General features: G+C 37.3%; 1 protein-coding gene across 11 annotated transcripts in view; it reads left to right on the top strand.

Annotated features, from left to right (window-relative positions):
- FKBP5 (FKBP prolyl isomerase 5) overlaps nt 1–24,663 on the top strand; it is a 175,599-nt gene that overhangs the window by 139,487 nt on the left and 11,449 nt on the right. For 10 of the 11 annotated variants that reach the window (XM_056818116.1, XM_007483755.3, XM_007483753.3 and 7 more), the window contains 3 exons: nt 9,126–9,282; nt 11,240–11,330; nt 14,570–14,653. In XM_056818116.1, coding sequence (XP_056674094.1) covers nt 9,126–9,282; nt 11,240–11,330; nt 14,570–14,653 — 332 coding nt within the window. The remainder of the gene's footprint in view (nt 1–9,125; nt 9,283–11,239; nt 11,331–14,569; nt 14,654–24,663) is intronic. The other variant, XM_007483756.3, reaches the window with a different exon arrangement.

Genomic DNA, 24,663 nt, shown 5'->3' with positions numbered 1-24,663 from the left:
TTCATCAGAGAATGAGAGAAGCAGAAGCAGTATTTCAAATAGAGGACTAAATTTGGAATAGGGAAGAAATGGGTTCAAATCCTGCCTCAGACATTTGCTAGCTATGTAATCATAGACAAATCATTTAATTTCTGACTTTAAAGCTCTGATCAGTGCAATAATAAGCCACAAATCCAGAGGTGGATTTTTATTGAATATAGGATAAACCATCAAATCCTTTATTCTGAGTATGTTGTAATATCGAGGTAATAGGGTAGCACTTAGTCTATTCTGGATACAGTGTTTTATTCACTCAATTTAAGTTTATATAGTACTTTTTTCTTTAAAAAAGCTATCAACTAGAGGGCAGCTAGATAGCACAGTGGATAGAGATAGAGGACTGGAGTCAATGGGACCTGGGTTCAAATCTAGCCTCAGTTCCTAGCTGTGTGACCCTGGACAAGTCCCAACTTAATCCCAATTGCCTAGCTTTTATCACTCTTCTGTCTTAGAGCTGATACTACAGAATGTATGAGGTTAAAGAAAAAAACAACTTTCAACTAGGACCTCAGTTCATGTTCAATTCTGCAACACAATTTTTTTTTATCTTGAAGCCCTAGCCCTTGACTCACATTTTAAAACAATAACAAAGTGGAAGCTAGGTGGCTTGGTGGATTGAGAGCCAGCCTAGAGAAGGGAGCACCTGGTTTCAAATATGGCCTCAGACACAGCCTAGCTGTGGGACCCTGGATAGGTCACTTAATCCCCCCATTGCCTAGCCCTTACTGCTTGGAACTGATACTTGGCATCAATGCTAAGATGGAAGGCATGGGTTAAAAAAAAAAGCAATTACAAATGTAATACAAAATTTCCAGTTAAGATTGAGAAAGATAAACTAATGTAGAACCTGTGGTACATATTTATTTTCCACCATAAATGTGGAACCCAGTGGTTAGCAACTATCTAAATACCTATATATAGGCCAACAATATAAATATTGAGGGAAAAGGAAGAGAAAGGGAGTATTTTTAGCACCTACTATGTGCCCAGCAAACCAGTGTTTCATAAATATTATTTTATCTTTCCCATAACCCTGTGAAGTAGGTGCTATTATTATTCCCATTTTCAAGCTGAAGAAATGGAAGCAGACAGTCTGAGTCTGTGTCTGAGTCAAGGCCCCTTACCTGAGAAGAGTTTCCATTTTAGTTGATTGAAAACTAGCTTCCACTAGTAACTATTCCTTTCTCCTCATATACAAAATGTGAAGCTTTTAAAAAACACTTTAGTAGACTTAGCAGTTTTTTCTTCTGGTTCAGGAGTTCTTAACCTGGGATCCATGAGCTTTTAGAAAATATATTTGGATAACTTTCAATAAAACTGGTTTCCTTTGTAGTCGTGTGTACCGAAGAGGTCTGTCCATAGGCTTCACCGGCTTGTCAGAGAAGTCTAGGACAAAAAAAATGCTTTTCACCTCTTATGCTTTCGAGCAAATATTGAGACAGTGGAGAATCTATACCACCTGTTCAGGACAACAGACAGAAAGCACTTGTGTGAGTAGTTTGACTCAGTGATAAGTACATTTTACAGGACCATCTATCTTTCATAAAAGGAATTTGAGAACAGTATTAATTTAGCATCAGATAATGCCAAGTGGGTTGGGGAATAAAGATCAGAGAGGGTACAATTTAGAATAGACAGGCTGACTGACTTCCCCCCCCCCATGCATGATGGGAGTGATTTGAATTCTAATAATTAATGTCTCTCATGTACCCTCGGTTGCCTTTTTGCTTTTTAAACTCTTACCTTCTGTCTCAGAACCAATGCTGTGTATTGGTTCTAAAGCAGAAGAACAGCTAGGGCTAGACAATTTGGGTTTAAATGACTTACCCAGGATGTCACAGCTAGGAGGTATCTGTGGCCAAATTTGAACCCAGGACCTCCCATCTCTAGGCTTGACTCTCAATCCACTGAGCCATCTAGCTACTCCCTTCTCTGTTGCTTTATAAAAATTGTCTGTTTGCTCTGGTTGTTGTTCTTTCGGGGAAATAACAGACATCAAATGTCTTCCCGTATCTTCAGGGCAATAACAAGAAGCCTTGTTAGGCATGAAAGGGAGACAAAATAAACTATTTGGCATAAATAAGCCAACATGGCAGACCCTGGCTGACTGAGAATAGTCTGTGATAACCTAGTATTCTCAGGCCAGCTAACCTGTAGTGCCCACTAGCAAAGCCATTTTAGATCATTCCCAGTCAAGTCCCTGTAACTTGGGAATGAGTGCAAAGATTTGGGACATCACCACAATAATCAGAAAGGGAAAAAATATACACTTACCAGAGCTAATGTACATCTTTAGTGTTTTTGAGTTATGGAGCCCCTTTCATGGTCTTTCTTCCTAAAACAAGTGGTACAGTATTTGGATTCTTGCATTGCAGGTTTCCTTAGTGCCACTCCTTTCCTTTCCTTCCCTCCCCCAAAGCCCTCATTTTAATAGGAGTACAAATTGCTGTCTGCACATCCAATTCATGTGCCAGCCACATTCAGAACAGGGTGTTCCGTGCTTTTCCAAACCAAATTGCTTTAGGCAGGGAGAGAACAATAAGTCTACTCTAGCTTAAGAGATGTTTTGTAGGCAAACCAAATTTACTTGACACACTTACACTTGAAATGTCCATACAGCCTCTAGCCATTTGGGTCCACTTGAATCTGTGGGGATTTGAGAACTGTTGGAAGAAGATTTTTTTTCCTTTAAGATATATGTAGTTTGGAGTAGGATTGAAAGGGATGGCATGTGGAACATGGAACTTGCCTTTTTTTTTTAATATGTGAGTAAAGCAGCAGTCATCAAAACAATTTGGTACTGGCTAAGAAACAGAAAGGAAGATCAGTGGAATAGACTGGGGGAAAGCAACCTCAGCAAGACACTATACGATAAACCCAAAGATCCCAGCTTTGGGGACAAAAATCCACTATTCCATAAAAACTGCTGGGAAAATTGGAAGACAGTGTGGGAGAGATTAGGAATAGAGCAACACCTCACACCCTACACCAAGATAAATTCAAAATGGGTGAGTGACTTAAACATAAAGAAGGAAACCATAAGTAAATTGGGTAAACACAGAATAATATACATGTCAGACCTTTGGGAGGGGAAAGGCTTTAAAACCAAGCAAGACATAGAAAGAGTCACAAAATGTAAAATAAATATTTTTGACTACATCAAACTAAAAAGCTTTTGTACAAACAAAACCAATGTAACTAAAATCAGAAGGGAAACAACAAATTGGGAAAAAATCTTCATAGAAACCTCTGACAAAGGTCTAATTACTCAAATTTACAAAGAGCTAAATCAATTGTACAAAAACCCAAGCCATTCTCCAATTGATAAATGGTCAAGGGACATGGATAGGCAGTTCTCAGATAAAGAAATCAAAACTATTAATAAGCACATGAAAAAGTGCTCTAAATCTCTTATAATCAGAGAGATGCAAATCAAAACAACTCTGAGGTATCACCTCACACCTAGCAGATTGGCTAACATAACAGCAAAGGAAAGTAATGAATGCTGGAGGGGATGTGGCAAAGTAGGGACATTAATTCATTGCTGGTGGAGTTGTGAACTGATCCAACCATTCTGGAGGGCAATTTGGAACTATGCCCAAAGGGCAACAAAAGAATATCTACCCTTTGATCCAGCCATAGCACTGCTGGGTCTGCACCCCAAAGAGATAATGGACACAAAGACTTGTACAAAAATATTCATAGCTGCGCTCTTTGTGGTGGCCAAAAACTGGAAAACGAGGGGATGCCCTTCAATTGGGGAATCTGAACAAATTGTGGTATATGTTGGTGATGAAATACTATTGTGCTAAAAGGAATAATAAAGTGGAGGAATTCCAGGGAGACTGGAACAACCTCCAGGAAGTGATGCAGAGTGAGAGGAGCAGAACCAGGAGAACATTGTACACAGAGACTAATACACTGTGGTATAATCGAACGTAATGGACTTCTCCATTGGTGGTGGTGTAATGTCCCTGAACAATCTGCAGGGATCTAGGAGAAAAAACACTATCCATAAGCAGAGGACAAACTGTGGGAGTGGAAACACCGAGAAAAAGCAACTGCCTGAATACAGCGGTTGAGGGGACATGACAGAGGAGAGACTCTAAATGAACACTCTAATGCAAATATTATCAACATAGCAATGGGTTCAAATCAAGAAAACATGCAATGCCCAGTGGATTTATGCGTCGGCTATGGGGAATGGGGGGGAGGAAAAGAAAATGATCTATGTCTTTAATGAATAATGCTTGGAAATGATCAAATAAAATATATTAAAAAAAATATGTGAGTATCCATTTTCTACTTAAGAAATAATAACTGGGAGCAGCTAGGTGGCTCAGAGCCAGGCCCAGAGGTTCTGGGCCTGGGTTCAAATGTGACCTCTGACACTTCCTGCTTCATATGATTCTGGGCAAGTCACTTAACCCCCATTGCTGTTTAAAAAACAAAAATGACAGAAAGAAACAATAACTTAGAAGCTTCTTGCTATGTGTTTTCTCTGAGTATATCATGGATCATTTGCTCCTATAAGTAATTTTGGCCAGGTTTAATGTCAGATCTTAAGGACCTAAGAGCCAGAGTTCCTTAGTGACTCGTCATGATGATTATTAAAATAAGTATTTGGACTAGGAGATACAAGTCAAAATGTGTCCTCTGAAGCCAGCATTGCTGTAGTTCTCTGAGAGCATCCATGGGTATGAAAATCTTGAACCAGAAGAGCCAGGAATATCTCTCCCACTTTTTTGGGATTCTGAGCAAAAGACAACTCTAATGATAATGTTGAGCATTTGTTAACACCAGTGTTCAAAGGTCAGAAAATAGTTAATATTGTGATATCCTTTGCTACTGTAGATGCAGAGAATCAGTGGGTCAGAACATGACCGGGCACATGCAGGTGGATAGGACAAGTTATGCAACTTGCCAAATAGCAAACAGTCATTTGTTAAGGTAGAATTGAAGCCCAGTGCTTTTATGTACTGTACTCTGCTGCCTCCCCCTATTTTGGCTTTGACATTCCAGAAACTATCAGTTCTCAATTTTTAAAAAATTGATGCATTTTTGGTTTTGTATCATAGTTTTCTTGTTTTTTTTTAATTAAAACTATTACCTTCCATCTTGGAATCAATACTGTGTATTAGTTCTAAAGCAAAAGAGTGGGAAGGGCTAGGCAATGGGGGTTAAGTGACTTGCCCAGGGTCACCCAGCTGGGAAGTATCTGAGGCCAGATTTGAACCCAGGACCTCCCATCTCTGGGCCTGGCTCTCAATCCACTGAGCCACCCAGCTGTCCCCTATCATAGTCATTTTGGAGGAAGAAAACAATTTCTCCCTCTTCCTTCCAGATTGAAACCTCCCTTAAAAGGAAGGGAAAAAATAAGCAAAAATACCGAATATAGTGTTTATATGATGTTTACATATATGCACCACTCTATCCTAGTGGTCCTCCACTTCTGTGTCATGGGGAAAGGTAGACATATTTCATGCTTGTTTGTTTTTTCAGTTACTGAATTTGTCTTCTTTTTAATGATCGCTTGCATTCTCGTAGCATTGCATATATTCTTATAGTTAAAGGGTTGTTTTTATTATTCTGAGTAGAGAATATGAATGGTTAGAAGTTTGTTCATTTTTGCTGAATGAGTTCAGGAGAGGGGATCAAAAGAAGGAGCTGATGGGAGTGTTTTTTTTTCTTTTCTGTCCTTACAAACAAGCAAAGGAGGAGTAGGAAGAAATGGCATCCCCTAGTCTCCATCACACATGAAGGGTCCTCTGTAGGCAAGAAACATCACCTACAAGAAGGAAGAGGCCAGTCCAGGGTATTTAGGCACTTGATAGAATGACATCTTTCTAATCCTCTTCTTACAGGATAGACCAACCCAGGAAACCTGCATGCTAGAGAATGGCATATCTTTGAATTACTTTTGGGCAGGAAGAGACCAGGTCCCTAGACCATTTTGAAATGTAAAATCTCAAGACTCCGGTCAAGATGGCGGCTTAGTGAAATGTAAAATCTCTTTGATCCCCTTCATGCGGGAAGGGTCCTCTGCACTTGGGAAGACACTAGGTTGCTAGATTAGCATGGTATTGTGTGAAAAGATGCCACCTTATTTTTAAAAACATTTCCTCTTCTGTTGGCTTTTATTTATATCTTTACTGAATATATGAATGAGTTAAAGTATTTAGAAAATACATATGTGTGTATGCACATATAATTGTATGATTTTACTTATACACATGTAATCTTTAATTCCTCAGTTTCCCCATCTATAAAATGGAGATAATAGCATCCACTGCCTAAGAGCATTTTGAGGTTAAACTGAGATAATATTTGTAAAGTGTTTTGCAAGTCTTAAAACATTTCTAAATACTTGCTATTGTTATTAATAGACTAAGACATAGCTATCAACCTGAAAAGCAGACTAAGAACCTGCTATGTAGGTAAGGATCATTTTGAGGATCCCTACTCTCAGTTGTGTAAAGAAAAAACAACTTTGAAAGTCTTTAAGAACTCTTAACAGTGCAGTGACCGTGTCTCCATAGGACCATAAAGATCCACCCTCTCCCTCAGAGACAGAATGAACAGAAGGTGCAGAAACATAGATTTGGGGATTTGCTCAAATTCCCAGCTATATGATAAGCTATGCTTATTTGTTACAAGGGTTCTTCCTTTTCTTTTTCTCTGTTCTTAATTGGAAGTAAGTAGATCAAGAGAAAGTGGAGGTTAGAAATAGTAACATAAAAGAAATGGTTTTGTATAGAATCCTCTTTTTATGTTCTGTATGTGTGTGTGCTCCTTTATTGGGGATAGGTAGGTGGCTCAATGGATTGAGAGCCAAGCCTGGAGACAAAAGTTCCTGGGTTCAAATCTAGCCTCAGACACTTTCTACCTGTGTGATCCTGGGCAAGTCACTTAACTCCCATTGCCTAGCCCTTACCACTCTTCTGCCTTGGAACCAATACACAGTATTGATTCTAATTCAGAAGGTAAAGGTTTGGTTTTTGTTCTTTTAAAAACAAAATGCTCCTTTCTTGGTATTTTAAGTTCAGAAACATTTTTTTTAATCAACTGTAGGAAGAATTTGTCATTTTGTTAGAGTAGGGAACTTTCTATAATCATGTAATGTAATAAACAAGTCCTAAGGCACAAAGCAACTAGAAGTTATGACTTACTTGCTCAGACTCACAAAGCTAGTAAATATCAGAGATGAAATTTGAATCCTGGTTTTTCTAGACTTGAGGCCCAGCATATGGATTCTGTTCAAACTATATTCCTTGAAAATATGTCTTCTCTAATTCTAACCTTTTCAATATTTCTTTTGAATTACTTGGGTTTTTTATTAAGTTTGGACTAATTTGAAGGTGACTAGTAATAGTGTTAGATACAGTACATGAACTTTTATGTGCCAGTTTCACACAGGCACACATACATTCCCTCATGTCCCTCCCCAACAAAAGCCAACCCAGTTTTTGTTCCATTCCAGCCAAAACATCCTAGTTAAGTCTCCTTATCAGAGCAGCCCTGAATGCTCTCTTCTAGTCACATCTCCAGATAGATCCTGTAGGATACTGGTTGAGTCATTAACCTAGGAAGTCAGCTTCACTCCACCTCTCTACCAGCATTTCTAAGCACACATTTCATTTTTTTTTTGGTTACTCTGCCAAGTACACTGTTGTAATTCTCACAGCTTTTCTTCAAATCCCAAGGGCTTTAAATCAGTTCCCTGGTCTTTCTTGGGAATTAGATGACTACATCATAAAATCAAAGAAGTTTAGAGTAGGGTAGAACTAAAGAGAGTTATGTAGTCAAGTGTATTAGAATTAGATTATTGTTTAAGATTTTTTTTTGCAGTAATGAAAAACTATAATTTGGCTCAGAGGACAATAGGGTCTCTTAGAAGCCCTATCGGGAAGAGTTCATTTAGGGTATTGTAATTTGAAAGTAGATACTTTTCCTAAGTCAGATATTATTTATGGAAAAAAATTTATACCCAGATAAATGAATGAATCGATGACTTATAAAGCATTTGTTCAGTACTTACTGAATTCCAAATACTTTGCTAATGCTGGAGAACTAATTATCAGTGAGCAAGAGAATCCCTGCACTCAAGAAGCTTACATTATATTAGAAGGAAGATAATACATAACAGGGAGGAGTTTTGCATAAAGCTAGAAATCAGAATAGTGAGTGGAGTAATAGGGTAAAACCACTGCTAGGAATAGTAGTGTCAATTTGATTATTGCTTTCAGAGCTAGAGTTGAAAACGAGAGGTTCTTATTTAATGAAATGGTCTAGAGATGGTCAAGAAATGATTTCATTGGCAAAATGAAATGATCAGAGCCCAGGGTCACAGGGGTAGGATCCTCCGTTTGAGGCATTTTTTATATTTACCATTTCAATAGTAGAGTGTTGTCAACTATCTTTTACAAATGGAGACATGTTGAGATTGAATGAGCTGTTCAGGATCCCAAAATAAGTCAATTTATTGCCCATTTTCAATTTGCCTTTTTACCTTCCCAGTCCAAGTGTCAATTAGATAAATAAATTATTTAATAAATGTATTTTATTTATTAATTAATATTTCTTTTATTGATTGCTTGTCATATGTTATATAATTAATTAATATAAATTTCATTAATTAATGAATTGAGACTCTGCACTTGAAACAGAAAGAATAGTGGTAATAGTTACCATTTCAGAATTGGGGAAACTGAAATTTGAAAAAAAAAATTCATTAAATAGAGATCTTAATACACTGAGGGGGAGTCAGCAAGTTGACATATGCTTGTAATCCCAGTTACCAGGGAAGCTGAAGTTTGATGATTCTCTTGACCTTGGGAGTTCTGAGCTGTAGCGGGCTAAGCTGATCAGCTGTTTCACTGAATCTAGCATCAATATGATAAGCCCCAGAGCAAAAGGAGCAAATCAGTTCTGATCAGTAGTAAGACCAGACCCATTAACTGCCCTGCACTTCCAGCTGTATACACTATAGGGAAAATTTGTCCTTTTTTAAAAAATGTACTAAGAAGGAGAATATGTTGCTTTTTGCTCACTTTCTTGTGATTCTTTAATGTCCTTATTTCTTTCAGTCCATCTGGAAGGCTCTTGTGGTAGTAGGACATTTGATTGCAGAGATGTAGTATTTGTTGTTGGAGAAGGGGAAGACCATGACATTCCCATAGGAATTGACAAAGCCCTGGAGAAAATGCAGAGAGAAGAACATTGTATTTTGTATCTCGGACCACGGTAAGTAATGTGCCTGATCAGCATATACAGAAAGATCATTTGAAACATAAAACCATACTCATTCTCTTGACCTTGAGACTGTTCTCAACCTAAACTGATATTAGTGGTTAAAACAATTAATTTAGGATTACAGGAGACCTGGAGTAAGGTGAGGGAGTGTGCTGTTCTCCTCATCTAGGTTACAGATTCTGAGCATTTTTAATTAGCGTGACAGTGCGACATTTAGTGGGAAAGGGTGCTGAACTTGGAGACAAGAGAAATTGAATTTGAATCCCACCTCTGACATTTACAGGCTGTGGGACTGGGCACATCACTTAATCTCTTTATGTTCAATTTCATTATCTGTAAAATGAGGGTATTAATACCTATTGTACATATTTTACAAGGGCTATTGTGAGGATCAAATGAGATGATGTACATAAAACTCTTTGGAAGTCTCATAATGCTAGCTAAGTGTATGTTTTTAAAAATAATTTCCTGGCTTGTTTTCAAAAAGGGTATTTTTTTTCCCTTTCTTACATATTGGCAGATGGACCTAGAGCAGGCTGCTGTTGACTTTACTCATATAGCCCCCCATCGTTTTCTTTTCTCTTTCTTTAAATATAGTGCAGTGGTGGTGGGCTAGGAAGCCCAGAATTTATTTACTACCCACTTGAACATATGCCACCCGTTCTCATATTGGGCCTCTGTAAGAAAGAATGTACTTCCTGGATCTAAAGGCAGCAACCAGGAGATGACTCATTTTTGCCTACATTTTTCCCATCACGAGTTGATCCATTAGCACTTCTAAGCTTAAAACTATTGGAGACCTACGGAGTCTCTTAGGAAAACATTTTTTGTATCTTCTTACCCTTTGTCTATCTTTTTATTAACAGTGATCACAGATGCCACTAGTCCAGCTTGGGAAAATTTTCCCAATTTATTTGGTAACCTCCTCAAAGTAAGGAGACTTTCGACAACCCAGTGACAGGACTATACAACTATAAAGGGATGTATTGTGAAGAGGATCTAGAGTTAAGTAGCAATCACAGGGTCAGACAGATTTATATAACTTTGGGGGAAATAATTAATTATAGAGGGTTTGTTTCTATCTTTGTTGGGAATTGTCTGTTGTAGTAAAACAAAATGTGTCAGTTCAGATAAACAGAGGATTGTATTGTCCTCCAAAGCTTTGTGGCTTTGGATATTTATATTATATGTGATTCCCATTAAAAAAAAAAAACTTGAAGAAACATAAGGACATTTCCCCCCTTCTGAAGTATGGAGCTATGTTTTCATTGATCTAGTTGGAAATGACACTTTTTGAAGACTACACTTTTTTGTAAATGATTTTATTAAAAGTATCTCTGCCAAACACCAGTCCAGTGTAACATTCTGTTTTGCTCTAGCCTCCCTTTTGATAAAATTTATAAAGGACTTATCCCACAAGGATGAGTATTCTTTTTTTTTAAAACCTTTACCCTCAATCTTAGAATCAATACTGTGTATTGGTTCCAAGGCAGAAGGGCAGTAAGGGCTAGGCAATGAAGGTTAAGGGACTTGCCCAGGGTCACACAGCTAGAAAGTGTCTGAGGCCATATTTGAACCCAGGGACTTCTGTCTCTAGACCTGGCTCTCAATCCACTGAACCCATCTAGTTGCCTCTTGGCTATTCTTTTTTAAGGAAAAGGTAAATACCAATCTAAGTAAAAGAAGATAGCAGCACTTAATCAAATTGCATAAGCTCTCCTCAGTACTACAGGGAATGTGAATGTGAAGGTGAAATAACTCAAGTTCAGTTTCTAAAAACTGAAAAAGGAATATAGTTGGTGCCCTGTTTCCTAGTCAACACCTGATTGGTAGCTTGCAAAAAACAACAACAAACAAAAAACAACTCAGACTAGGGTGATGCTTTAGAAGACTGAACAAGGTACCTGAAAGTACACTGATTCCTCCTAGTTTCTGTTCTCCATTTCAGATATGGCTTTGGAGAGACTGGGAAACCTGAATTTGGCATTGAGCCCAACGCTGAACTTGTATATGAAGTTATTCTTAAGAGTTTTGAAAAGGTGAGAAAATAAAAATTTCCCTTAAAGTGATAGAATTCCTCCCTTCTACCTTCCATATGCAATAGTTTATATAAGTAGATAGCTGTGTTTGTATGTGTTATATTTATAATTTTGGCTTTTATAGTTTGACTTTTGCACATCGATAAGAGTTTACATAGCTAATATACCAACTGAGGTCCTCACTATTCTTGTTTTGTTCGTGTGTGTCAGCCTACCTCACTGTTTTTGGGTGAAATCCAAGACTTGTTCCTTTATTTGTTCCTAGACTTGCTCTTTTTGTACTTTTTTTCTGGGTTGAGGTCAAAAAGGTTCATGCTCTGCCAAGCACTTCCATTGGGAGGGCACTTTCTCAGTTCTGAACGAACTGTACCCTTTGCAAGAATCTTGAGATGAGGCCTAGAGTAGAGCTCCAAGCTGTTAGCTAACATACCAAGCAGTATAGATTACCATATTCTCTGCCAACAGAGACTGATAAGCCTTCTTACTTAGAGAGTTTGCTCAAATGAGGAAGAAAAAAGAGGATTTTAAAAAGCTTGCCAAGGACCCCAAAAGTTTCATACTTGCTCAGACCTAGTTTTCTGGCTACCTTGGAACTCCCCAAAAGTGGCATAATTAGACCAGTATAAGGCTTACCCACTACTAGAGAGAACATCAGAAGTGGTTTGTTTTGCCTTAACTATTCCTACTCTCTAATGATTAGTGTAATCAAATTTTTCTTGGCTTTCTCAGGAATACAAACAATGGCCTCTTCATATGGCCTTTTCTGGATCTCCTCCTTTCAGCATTTTATACTACTGACCACCCTTCACCTCCATGTCCCCCTTGTTAGTTAACTTTAGGTAAACCAATGAGCATCCTAATCCCATACTCTCATTGATTTAAAGCCCTGTTAACCAATTACTTTACTCAAAGATCCCAAAGAATAGATCTGAAGATGGAGGTAGCAATCTTACTCTCATTTCTGACCCAGTTTGTGTAAAGAATATCTTTTTAATAAATCTCCCTTGAACATAAGTCTTTTGCGTGTTTCCCTTCTGAATGTAGATACTTGGATTGCCACAAAAGCACTCATTTGGAGAGGCATTTACTGACAAGTGAAAGAATTAAAATGGATGGGAGAAATTAATCAAGTATCTTCATTTTTAAACTCCTTGAGCTCAAGAATCCTCATTTCAGTTGCCATAGTGAGAGGTCCTAACTTATCTTGTTGCCGTCTAAATTGTACCTTTTAACTATGGGTGTGTGCCATGTACTCCCATAGCTCGGTTACAGTTTTTCTTCTCTCTTTATGCTCACTTTGTGACCTCATCAAATCACATGGCAGCTGGTGGAACAATGGATTTTGTTGCATCTGGAATCAGGAAGACCTGAGTTCAAATATGAACTGAGACACTTAGCTATGAGACCCTGAACAAGCCACTTACCCTCTGTCTGCCTCAACTATAAAATGGGCATAGAATAACAACTATCTCATAGGGTTATTGAGAGGATAAAATGAGATATCATTTATAAAATTCTTAGGCTAGAACATAGGAGGTATTTAATAAATGCTTATTTCTTCTCCACAGGTTTAATTATCATCACTTTGTAGATGACTCCCAGTGCTATTCAGAGTGCCCCAAAAGTCTTTGTGTAATTTTCATCTTTAATAACTTTAGATTTATAAATTGTTATAAACTTACAAAAAAGATCTGAAAGATTTAAACTTAAAAAAAGATTTAAAGATTTATTTAAACATTCAAATATCTATAAAATATTGATATGTTCTTATAAAAATTCAGCATAACCACTGGCTTGATTTGGAGTTTTTACTGTACATTGCTCTGGTCAATTTCCAAATTTTATAAAAACTTTCATCAGCTGCTGCCCAATCCCTGAAAGGATGGCTTTTGTAATCCTAGTCTTAAAATGGTTCAAAAAACAAGTTGTTTCCTACAGACATGACAATTTTGACATGACCACAAGAAAAAGTCATGAAGATAGATCAGGTGACTGTTAAGTTTTTTAAATTAAATTATTATTCAAAATTCACAACTACACAAGAACTCATTATCCTTTCCTCAGAAACCTACCAGTCTTCCAAACTTCTGTTGAGAGTACCTCCATCCTTGCAATCTCCCAGATTCCAAACCTTGATGTTCCCCTTGACTCTTCATTCTTCCTTACCCTTTTAATCTAGACAATTGTCAAATCTATTTAAACAACATGTCTCACATAATCACCAGTCTAGTTAAGACCCTCATCACCTCATGACTGGACTGAGGTACTAGTCTCCTAATTGATCATCCCGCTATTAATTCTCTCCCCTCTCTAGTTTATCCTCCACACAGCTGTCAAAGTGATTTTTTCCTTAAGTTGCAGGTGTGACCACATTACTCCACTATTCAGTAAACTCCAATGGCTCACTATTGTCTTCCTTTTTTGGCTTTTGAGATCCTTAACAATCTGGCCCCAAACTACCTTTCCAGCCTCATTGCATATCCCTTCTCGTACTCTGTTCCATCAAAACTGACTTTCTTGATGCTCTTCACACAGAGTTCTATACTTTTTTCTCTTTACTTTTTACTGGTCATTCCCCATGTATAGAATGTACATCTAATACACAGAATTCCTTACTTTAAAACTCATTTCAAAGACTACTTTCTACACAAAGCTTGTCCTAATTGCCCCCAAATGTTATTGCCTTCCTTCCCTAAATTTCCCTGTATTTATTTTACATTATATATACATAAGCTTTTATATGGACATGTCCAGCAAATAGAATATAAGCTCCCTGTCTTTATATCCCTGGCACCAAGCATATAACTGGATTATTAGTTTATTACTTGATTAACCATGGGGAGTAAATTCCTTAAATAATGTTAGAAATTTTAGCCAAATGTAGAATTTTGTCTGTGACAATCATATTTAAGCTATGTGCTTTAAAAATCAATATTATTCTTTAAAACTTTCTGTTAGCTAAGAAGTGGGGGGGGAGTGGGATGTGGCAGCTGGTGCTCAATGGTTTGAGAGCCAGGTCTAGAGATGGGAAGTTCTAGGTTCAAATCTAGCCTCAGACACTTCCTAGCTGTGTGACCCTGGGCAAGTCACTTAACCTCCTTTGCCCAGCCCTTACCACTCTTCTGCCTTGGAACTTTTCAGAAGGTAAGGGTTTAAAAAAAAAAAAAAGAAGGGGAGGAATCTAGGGTATACTGGAACCTAAGCTATCAACTAATTATTATTACAAATGTTGTTGATAGGCCAAAGAATCCTGGGAGATGGATACCAAAGAAAAACTTGAACAAGCTGCTATTGTCAAAGAGAAGGGAACAGTGTACTTCAAGGTGTGTGAATCAAAGTGTTTTCTCCCCAAAGTATCTGTTCAGAGGTAACTCTGTATTTTTCTCATATTTACTGTCTTTGATAATTAAATTGGCACCCTTATAAAATGAAAGAATTTTAATCACTTTCCCACTCCATTATTCAGAGTAAGAGAAAATGGAGAAAGATCAGAAGATAACATAAGTGTTCCTTTCAGCCACCTACTTTTTAAAATAAGTAAATGACAAGAATGTAGAGCCAACAGCAAACTTCACTAGTAGAAATTTGCTCTCCTTTTCCCATTATATCTTTTTACCATGTCAAGCAAAGGAAAGAAAAGCTCCCTAATTTCAAAGGAAAAAGCTGAAAGGAGGTAAATGTGGATTTCTATTAGTCCAGATCATCTCTGTTCTTCATTGATTTGAATATATTCAAAAATTTCTGAGAGACATGGTGTGTGGTATTATGTTAAGATCATTAGTTTGCTTCTGAAATCTCCTATCTATTTTCTAGTTTTTTTTTACTTAAAGGAGATAAGAAGTCCCAAAGCTTCCAAAATATAGTGAAATAAGTGCAAATATTTCTCTCTAGTGAATGTTTCTCCTTGGTAAGCTGAGGAGATTGAAAATACCCATCTTTTCTCCTCATTTAATAGGCATGGGTTGCTTTTGAGGAAGGGTATATGGGAATTTCTGTCTTACTGTTTGATGATAATTTGGGGTAGTTTCACCAAATACCCCTCAAAAATTACAGTCAACATATAGTGAAACATTATCATCCAGCAAAAATTAAGCAATGCTGCATTAATTTCAACAGATATTTAATAAATGCTTTTTGCCTATCATTGGAAGCAAGGCCTAGTAAGACTATGAAACAAATATAATACAATCCTAAATGATAGTCACATGCAAAAAAGGAACCAAAGGAAAAGATGCCCCTAAAATGTGGTAAAGATATTAGTTGGGATGTACCATGGTATGTGCAAGACTGAAAAAAAATAAGGGAATCTGCACTTGGGTCTCAAATCTACCATGATAGTGTGATTTGGGACAAGACTTCTATATTTCTGTGTTTCCACATTTAAAAAATGAAGAGATAGGATTAAATGAACTGTAAGATCTCTTCTATTTCTATCATTCAAAGAATCTATAAGCTTTCTTGCCAAGGGAATGTATAATATTATATCCTATTTTCTGATCAGGACATGACAAGTGCTTTCAAACTACTTAATATTGAGATTAAAAATGATCTGTCTTCTTGAATCTGATTCTTCTGTAAAGTAGGAAAAACATTTCCTGTATAATTCCCTAAGAACCCTTGTCCCCAGAGTGCCATTGTTTATTTTGTTAATCAGGATCTGAAGAAGTACTTTAGTAATTATTCAGTCCTGCTAATTGGTAATTGTTTAAATAAATTGGTAGATTATTGGCAATTCCTTTAAATAAGTTAAACCCTGCTTTGGGAGATACACAGATAGACTAAGATATGGTCTTTGCCCTCAGGAAGCAGGGGATAAAGTAATAAACTTGAAGTCAGGAATACCCAACTTTTAAAGCTACCTAAGACAATTACTATGTGAGTGGATGCAAGTCACTTTAAGCTCTCTCTTTACATCACAATTTTGGAAATGTCTATAGAAATGACACTAAAGAGAAAAAGATAAGGAAAACAGCTTGGTTGGACCAAGTGTTAATATAGGACAGTGAATCACATTCACATCTGAATATTTTTAATATTCTGATAGCTATATTTGAATATAATTTGTTTCTATATAATCTTATAATATTTTGTGAATTTTAACACTGAGAAAGGGCTTCACCAGTCAGCCAAAAGGGTCCATGACACACAAAAGAAGGTAAGCCCCCCTAACATCAGACATCCATGCTAGAAGCAATAAAATTGTGAGTGCTTTGAATGATCTGATTCATAATGTATCTGAAGGAAATGAGAGGAGGAAAAAAATCTTTTATTGAACAAAAGGCAACCAAAAGAAGCAAAGAACTTAAATAGCTACCAACCTCTATGCCCACTTGCCCATCTAGAAAGAAATGTTTCTGAGAGTCATCTATAGGCTAATTGAGGGCATCCTCGAGAACTGGGAAATAAGCTTTCAACACCGTATTCTACTGTGGACCATATGATCTTGCAATTTCCTGAAAGATGTAGAGAATATAAGATTCCTCTGTATTTATTATTTGCTGATTACAGGAAAAGCATTTGTCTCAGTAGAACAAAATTTCACCTTAAAGACTCTTCTAACAAGGTGTCTCCTTTCTATATGTCAGAATATTTCAAGATTCCATGAAAAATATTGCAACAAAAATTGTCCTATTCAACAACCCACTGATCAGGGAAGATATAAACAGTGATATGCTTACCCCAAGTTATTCACTTCCATAATGGAAACAATCCAGAACAAAGTCCTTGTTAAAGACAAAGATTCTCTGTGGGTGACGAAGTCATCCAAATACAAACTGCTTGAACTGAGTTCCAGAAAATTGCAAAGGCTCCTGGAAGGCATCAGTAGTTACTGAAAAGAATTTGGCCTTACTACTCATCCACACAGGAAAAACCAAGTGGAGGATTAGTCATTAAACATCAAATGCCTACTATATTCTGGAGATGCAAAAACAGTGCCTGCCCTCAAGGATCTTGCAATCAAATGTGGGAGAAAACATACAAACAATTATATACAAATAAATAAGAAATAATTAACAGAGGGAAGGCATTATAATGAAGAGGGATTAGGGAAGGTAGAAGATGGAACTTAAAGGAAGCCAGATTGGTTAGTAATCAGAGCAGAGGAAAGAGACTGCTCTGAATTTGATCATGGGGATGATAAGGAGCTGCTGGCATTTTGTTTTTGTTTTTTTTGTGGGGGGGGGGATGATAAGAGGGTGTAAGGAGAAAGATGATGAACTGTGTCTTGAACATACTGAGTTTATGATATTTACTTGATATCCAAGTTGAGGTGTCAGTTGGAGATATCAGACTGGAGGTCAACAGAGAGATTAGAACAGAAAGGATAGATGGGAGAATTGCCAGCACAGAGATCATAGAAACTGATGAGGAAATTCAGGGCTCCTTCAATGACTCCAGACTTCTGAAAACAAAGGCCCAATTTATTTTAACACAAAATAGTATTTTACCAGTGTTGTATGGCCACAAGACATAGAACACCACAGTTTATTTTTTATTTTTTTAACCCTTACTTTCCAACTTAGAATCAATTCTGTGTATTGGTTCTAAAGCAAAAGAGTGGTAAGGACTAGGCAAGTGGCTTGCCTAGAGTCACCCAGCTAGGAGGTATCTGAGGTCAGATTTGAACCCAGGATCCGGCCATCTCCAGGTCTCCAGACACCAAGCTATTCCAACATAAAGAATTTAAAATTAATGTTCCCCAGAGGATAATTGAGAGGCATGTGATGGATGTGAACAGGCCATGATATATAACTAATAAAGAACTTTGAGGAACATGAGCAAAAGATGTCATCAGAGAAATGTGTAATAGGAAGAGAAGTGAGGCTGCCTGAATGGTTAGGAAAAGATGACAGCTCAAGTGCTTCACTGGTATTCTTGAGATGTAAAGAGAAATTGAGGAAGACACTCATCCCTGAACTCTAACGTGTGAGTGACCCCACACCCCCCCATGGCAAACCTGGATTGCTTCTTCACCCCTATCACATTCAACCTTTCTGCTTACCAGTGTACATGTTGTATCATCTCATCACACTACACTTCCCCCACCGTACCAGAAAATTCTTTCAGAGCAGGACTGTTATAGCTATATTTATATCCCCAGCATCTAGAACTGTCTTTCACGTGGAAAGAACAGTTAATTCTGCTGACTCGACATATACCCCCAAATCACCATGCTCTGAAAAATCATGCAATAAAAAAACATAAGACTTACTGGGGAAATGGGGTGAGGGGCGAAACACTCAAAAACTTCATCAGTGACACATTAAAAATATAGGAATCTAACAAAAATAGTAGCACAATGGTTAAAATGGTTAGGAAATACATAAATATTAAGGGTGGGCATCTGCAGCCTCAGGCCTGTACCCCACTTCCTACAGACATGGGGATGGCAAAGTTAACTGCAAGCAACAGTTGGGGCCCCAACTCCTGGAAGGAGTCCCAGAGACCTTTGCCATAAGCAGAAGATGGAGGCGCTGCACCAGAAGCATGACATTTAGACATGTTTGAGATGTTGGATAGATTTTATAATGTATAAAAATGTTTAAATGCAAAAGAATAGCAAAACACAACCTTGTAGGACACCTGGTAAATGTGTGAGGTGCATACGTTTTGTGTATTCCTACCCAACTCAGTTCAGCTGGGTGCTTTCTCACTGTTTGTTATGGATAAAATCATGTATAAGCAAATAAAAATTTCTCATGTTCAAATGATTCCCTAATAGGTTAATTGCACTTGAAAATTCACGTTTTCAAAATGAGAGTTATAGCAGACCTGAGTGTATTTTATGAATACAAGGTTTCCCAAAGGCCTGAGGGCAATTTTAAGGTTTAATTGCTTAAACTTTAATAGCTTAAAACTGCACCAAGACCTTTGGGACACCCTGTATTTGTTTAATTAAATGTATAGCAATAAATAATATTCTTAAACCAGCAATCTGCTTTATCATTCCCCAATTGGGCACTTGAGCTGTTTGCAGGATTTTTTTTGTTCATTTTGGTTCTTTATAAATAAAATTATAACTATTTTTGTACAAATAAGTCTTTTTAAATTTCAGGATATATTCCCAATAGAGAGATTATTGGGTCAGAGGTTTCATAACATGCTTCCTAAACTATGGAGTTTAACTTTGGTCTTTCCAAACTCCCAAGAACCCTTTTCTACTGTTTACTCTTCATTTGGTATTTTCAGATAATATTTTTTGAGTGACCATTATTTTATTTTTTAATATATAACATAATACAATCTGTGACATAATTCCATAATAGACAAGACTTGTTTTAAATATGTAATGTCTTCTTACATTAGCTAAGTTTAAAAATAGCATTGTACAAGCAAGTCAGACAGTTGGGGTTCCTGCTGTAACACTCTGCTGTCCTAAGCAGACTTTTGCCGTTCCTTTCTTTAAAAAAATAAGATTATCAGTAGTTACCTACTTTTCCCAGAGGCAAAGTGTTTTGAAGGCTTTGATGTGGGACTTGTTGAGGATGCATTGTATTCTGGTGACCCCTAGTGCTGATCTTATGAAGGAATCAATGGTTTGCCCTTGGCCTTTCTGTAGCTCACCAGTTCTCCTATTTGGTCTCAGGACTCAATTTACATTCAAAAAAAATTTTGACTATCCCAAAGAGATTTTGTTCATGTGGTTTATAGCAATCATTATTTACCATAGGAGAAATTAAGCTGATTAATTTTAAAATACTTATTCATTTTTAAATAGCAAAAATAAACTCATTGCATAAATACTTTCTTATAGAAACTATTTCCCCCCAAAAAAAAGTAGTGAGAAGAGTGGCATTGTTTTATACATTTTTTTACAGCTCTCTAAAAGCCAACTAGATTCTCATATCTTCTGCATTCAGCTTGTTGAGATGTGTTATTTTGGTGGAAATATAGGAAGAAAATCCAGCCTCACTGAGATAAGTAGTTGGAAAAGGGAGAAGCATCTTAATTCAACAAATATTATCCCTTTTGAGAGAACAGGAACTAATATGCTATTTACTGATCTCTGGGCAGCCTTGCCATCCCAATACAAGACAACAATATTGGGGCTAAGAGATTATTATTTTTTTTAAACCCTTACCTTCCGTCTTGGAGTTAATACTGTGTATTGGCTCCAAGGCAGAAGAGTGGTAAGGGCTAGGCAATGGGGGTCAAGTGACTTGCCCAGGGTCACACAGCTGGGAAGTGTCTGAGGCCAAATTTGAACCTAAGACCTCCCGTCTCTAGGCCTGGCTCTCAATCCACTGAGCTACCCAGATGCCCCCTGGACTAAGAGATTATTGACTTAGTTTGCATTCTTTCTCATAAGTCCCTCAGAATTGTCCTGGGTCATTGCATTGCTGCTAGTAGAGAAGTCTATTGCATTCAATTGTGCCACAGTGTTTCAGTCTCTGTGTACAACGTTCTCCTGGTTCCTCTCCTTTTACTCTGCATCCTATTGACTTAGTTTGGATCAGGAAATATAGAAGTCTCTAAAAACCACATGTAAGGGGGCAGCTAGGTAGCTTAGTGGACAGAGAACCAGGTCTAGAGGTGGGAGGTTCTGGGTTCAAATCTAACCTCAGATGGATGCTTCCTAACTAACTATATGACCCTAGGCAAGTCTTTTAGTCCCAATTGCCTAGCCCTTACTTCTCTTCTGCCTTGGATCCAATACACAATATTGATTCTAGAACAAAAGGTAAGGGAGAGTTAAGGGGAAAAAATCAAGTACAAGAAATGAAAATCAAGTACATCAAGAGGAAGATTTCAATGACCTTTGCCCCCTGGAAGAAAAAGTTTAAATTATTATATAAACATAAGATTATTTATAGTTAATAAGGCTATTATTTCTTAAGAACTCTGGGTTTTCCATTTCCTTTTACCTACTGGGATACCTACTTCTGTGACCAAGTCTGCTTCCCTTTGTATTTTTACCCTATGAGGAAAGATTGGATGATTGAAATCAGTGATAAAAGTGAAGTAATATCAAAGACTTTCCAAGAATTCTTTCTAAAACTGTAAAAATCTAAAATTGTGATCCTGATGACAACATCCAGTATTCTAGAATTTTGTCTATACTAAATGGACATTGTGACCGTGAAAAATATGGTTTTCAAGACTGTGAATTGCCAAAACTGTAAAGATAATTTTAGTGTCTTGATTTTTATCAAAAATAAGTGGTTGCCATGGGGAAAATTCCCAAATATGAAATACCCAAGTCAGCTGGGTTTTATGGAGATTTTAATTAATAGGAATGAAGGGATTAAGGGAAGGGAGAGAGACAGAGTAAGAGGAAAATAGTAGGAAAAGGCCAAATGGCCTAGGCCCAAGCCTTAAGAGAGACTAGTCAGTCTTTTATCCACTCACCACAAGATTTTGTCTCAAGCAAAACTCCAACTAAGTTCAGAGAGCCAGCTCCTCCACACTAACTCCAAAACTCCAACTACCTGAACTCTCACTAACCACTTCCACCTTGAGCTCCTTCCTTTTAAAGAAAATTTTCTCTTGTGTCACCTCCCCTAATTTTTCACATCTACCAATACAGTAGACGTTTTCCCCAGGACTGACCATTCACATCTTCTTTTGTTATCACCCTCTCTGAGTAGACTAAAACTTCACACCTCTTTGCTAAGCTTGCCCTTTGTAAGTTGCTTGACCTTTTAGTGATTAATTTGACCTTTATAGGTACTTAGTACCCTTTTATATTAGATCTAAAAATAGACCTAGCTTAAGCTTCTAGCTTTACTATAAGTATGAGTTAGGGACTTTTTCATTGTTCCATCAGGAGTTTACAACTTTATCTTCCCCTAAAGTATGCCAAAGTATGGGTGGAGTAATGTTAAAATTCCCAATACATTCCTGATCAAGTACCTCCATTTGTTACAATAAGGGAATAGCTTAACCAAATCTTCTAAAGCAGAGTCTGAGCAGTTTTTAAGATTCACAACATGAAGACCCCCCTCCCCCATCCCAACAAAGAAACTAATGTCAGCCTTACCAGTTGATGATCTAGAAACAAGATATTTACTGTTTTCTGCAGAACTTGGTTTTGAAGAACTTGGCCCAGGAAGATGCCTCTGTCCTGAAACCTCTTTTGGAGAGTTCCTCTATAATATCATAAAGCCATTCATCCCCTTAGACCTAGACCATACAAGTTACTTCCACCCAGAAATTCTGTGAAAATAGGGACAATCATACTTGCACTACTTTGCTTATAAAATTGCTGTAAGAATAAAATATGAAAGGGGGTGGTTGTCTTTAAGATAAAATGGTTTGAAAAAATTAGTTGCCCCCCCCATCAAAAAAAACACTTATGGTGACAACTTCAGATAACCCTTGCAAGAAGAAAAAAGGAAAACACCAAAAGAAACTACTATAGCTCAATCATGAGCACAGACTTGAAAAGTATTTCTGCTGAAGGTAGAAAGATGGATATGTAACCAAGGACAAATTACAAAGAATGGAAACCTAAAAGAGTAGTGATGGGAAAACTAACCCCCAAGTACATGTAAGCTTCTAAAAAGATCTTGAATACAACAGAGAAGACCCTTTTTACAGGTTCTGTTGGAAAGGGACAAGAACACTCCTTGGGGACAGATAGTATAACAATTATGGGAGCTCCTTGAGAAGGGACTGTTTTGCCATTGCCTTTGTATCCTCATCACCTACCAGTGTGTCTGCCACATAGTATATAGTATATTTAGGGAATGACAAAGAATGACAAAGAATGTATGAAATTTCATACAATAAACTAGTAGTATTAGTGAAGAAATAAATAGTACCACCGAGGTCCTTTAAACAAAATCAAATCTTCGGTTCCAGATGTTTTTCCCAGGGTGCTGAAAAAAATCTGCAAATATAATGATAGTCCTGCTCTTGGTAATCTTTGAAGATTAATGGAGAACAGAGTAGAGGTAGTCAAATGCTATGTCCATTCTTTAGAAGAAGAAAAATATGAATTCAGTAAGCTTACCTAGCAAAAATACAGAACAGATTATCAGACAACTGGCAAATGTTGTAGTGATGACAGGGAACTGGTTTGGATTCACCAAGTAAGTCACCCCAACCTAATTTCCTTCTTTTGAAAAGGTTGTTAGTATACCAGGAGAATACTGAAGACACAATATATGAGAATTTCAAAAAAAGACATTAGTTATCTCTTTTGGTATACTTGCGAGCATGATAGTAAAAGTGTGTACTAGATGAAAGTACAAGGAGGGGAATCCATAGCTAGGTGACATACTCAAAAAATATTTATCGATGAACTTGGGGGAAAGGAGAAGGGAGAAAAGTTACCTAATGACACACCACAAAGCCACATTCTCAGTTCTAGCCTATGCTGCTCAACATTTTAATAAGTAACTTGGATGTGGACAAAAGCAGGCCAGCTTATCAAATATGTAGGTGATTCAAAACTGGCAAGTAAAGCTACTTTGTTGAATGACAAAGATAGGATCCGTATTTCAAATTTCACCTGTTAAGTGGATTCTATAATGGATAGAATATTGGGCTTTGAGTCAGAAAGAACTGAGTTAGGATCCTGCCTCAGTTACTCAGTAGCTGTGTGATCCCTGGTCAAGCCTCTGTCTGCCAAGGTTGCCTCATCTGTAAAGTGGTTATAATAATAGCACCTTCTCACCAGGTTGTTGTGAGGATCAAATCAGATCTTATGTGAAAAGCACACTGCACATCACAAAGCTTTGAATGTTAACAGTTATTAATGTGATAACATTCATGGGGTGAAATTAATGTGAAGTCTTGCCTTTGGTATTTAAAAGGCCAGTATGGGGGCAGCTAGGTGACTCAATGGATAAACTGTCAGGTCTGGAGACAGGACGTCCTAGGTTCAAATATGGACACTTGTAGCTATGTGACCCTTGGCAAGTTATTTAACTCCCATTGTCTAGCCCTTACCTCTTCTGCCTTGGAATTGATATTTGGTAACATCTCTAAGACAGAACCGTAAGGGTTTTTTTTTTTTAAACGCAAGTATGCATGGGCAGAGGTCTGATTTAGCCACAATCTGTGAAACCCTATGAATTGTAATGGAAAATGTAATTGAATGATTGAGAATGCATTTATTAGGCAATGTGTGCTAAGCACTGGAGATATAGATAGAAAAGGGAGCTGCTTGCTCCCTCCTCTAGAAGAAACTCACATTCTAATTGAGGGAGACAACACAACACACACACACAAGCTTAAGAACCCCGGGATTAGGTGGTCTTTAAGGGCCCTTTCAGGTCTAAATCCAACCTGTGATCCTATTGAACTTGTAGTCAGACCTTATTAGATCACTTTAGATTAAAGTACCTGATTTTGGATTAAAAATCTTGATGGTTGCTCTGCATTA

The sequence above is a fragment of the Monodelphis domestica genome, chromosome 2 (genome assembly GCF_027887165.1).
Source record: "Monodelphis domestica isolate mMonDom1 chromosome 2, mMonDom1.pri, whole genome shotgun sequence".
In the NCBI taxonomy this organism is placed as follows: Eukaryota; Metazoa; Chordata; class Mammalia; order Didelphimorphia; family Didelphidae; genus Monodelphis; species Monodelphis domestica.
This window is presented reverse-complemented; position numbering and strand designations above follow the sequence as displayed.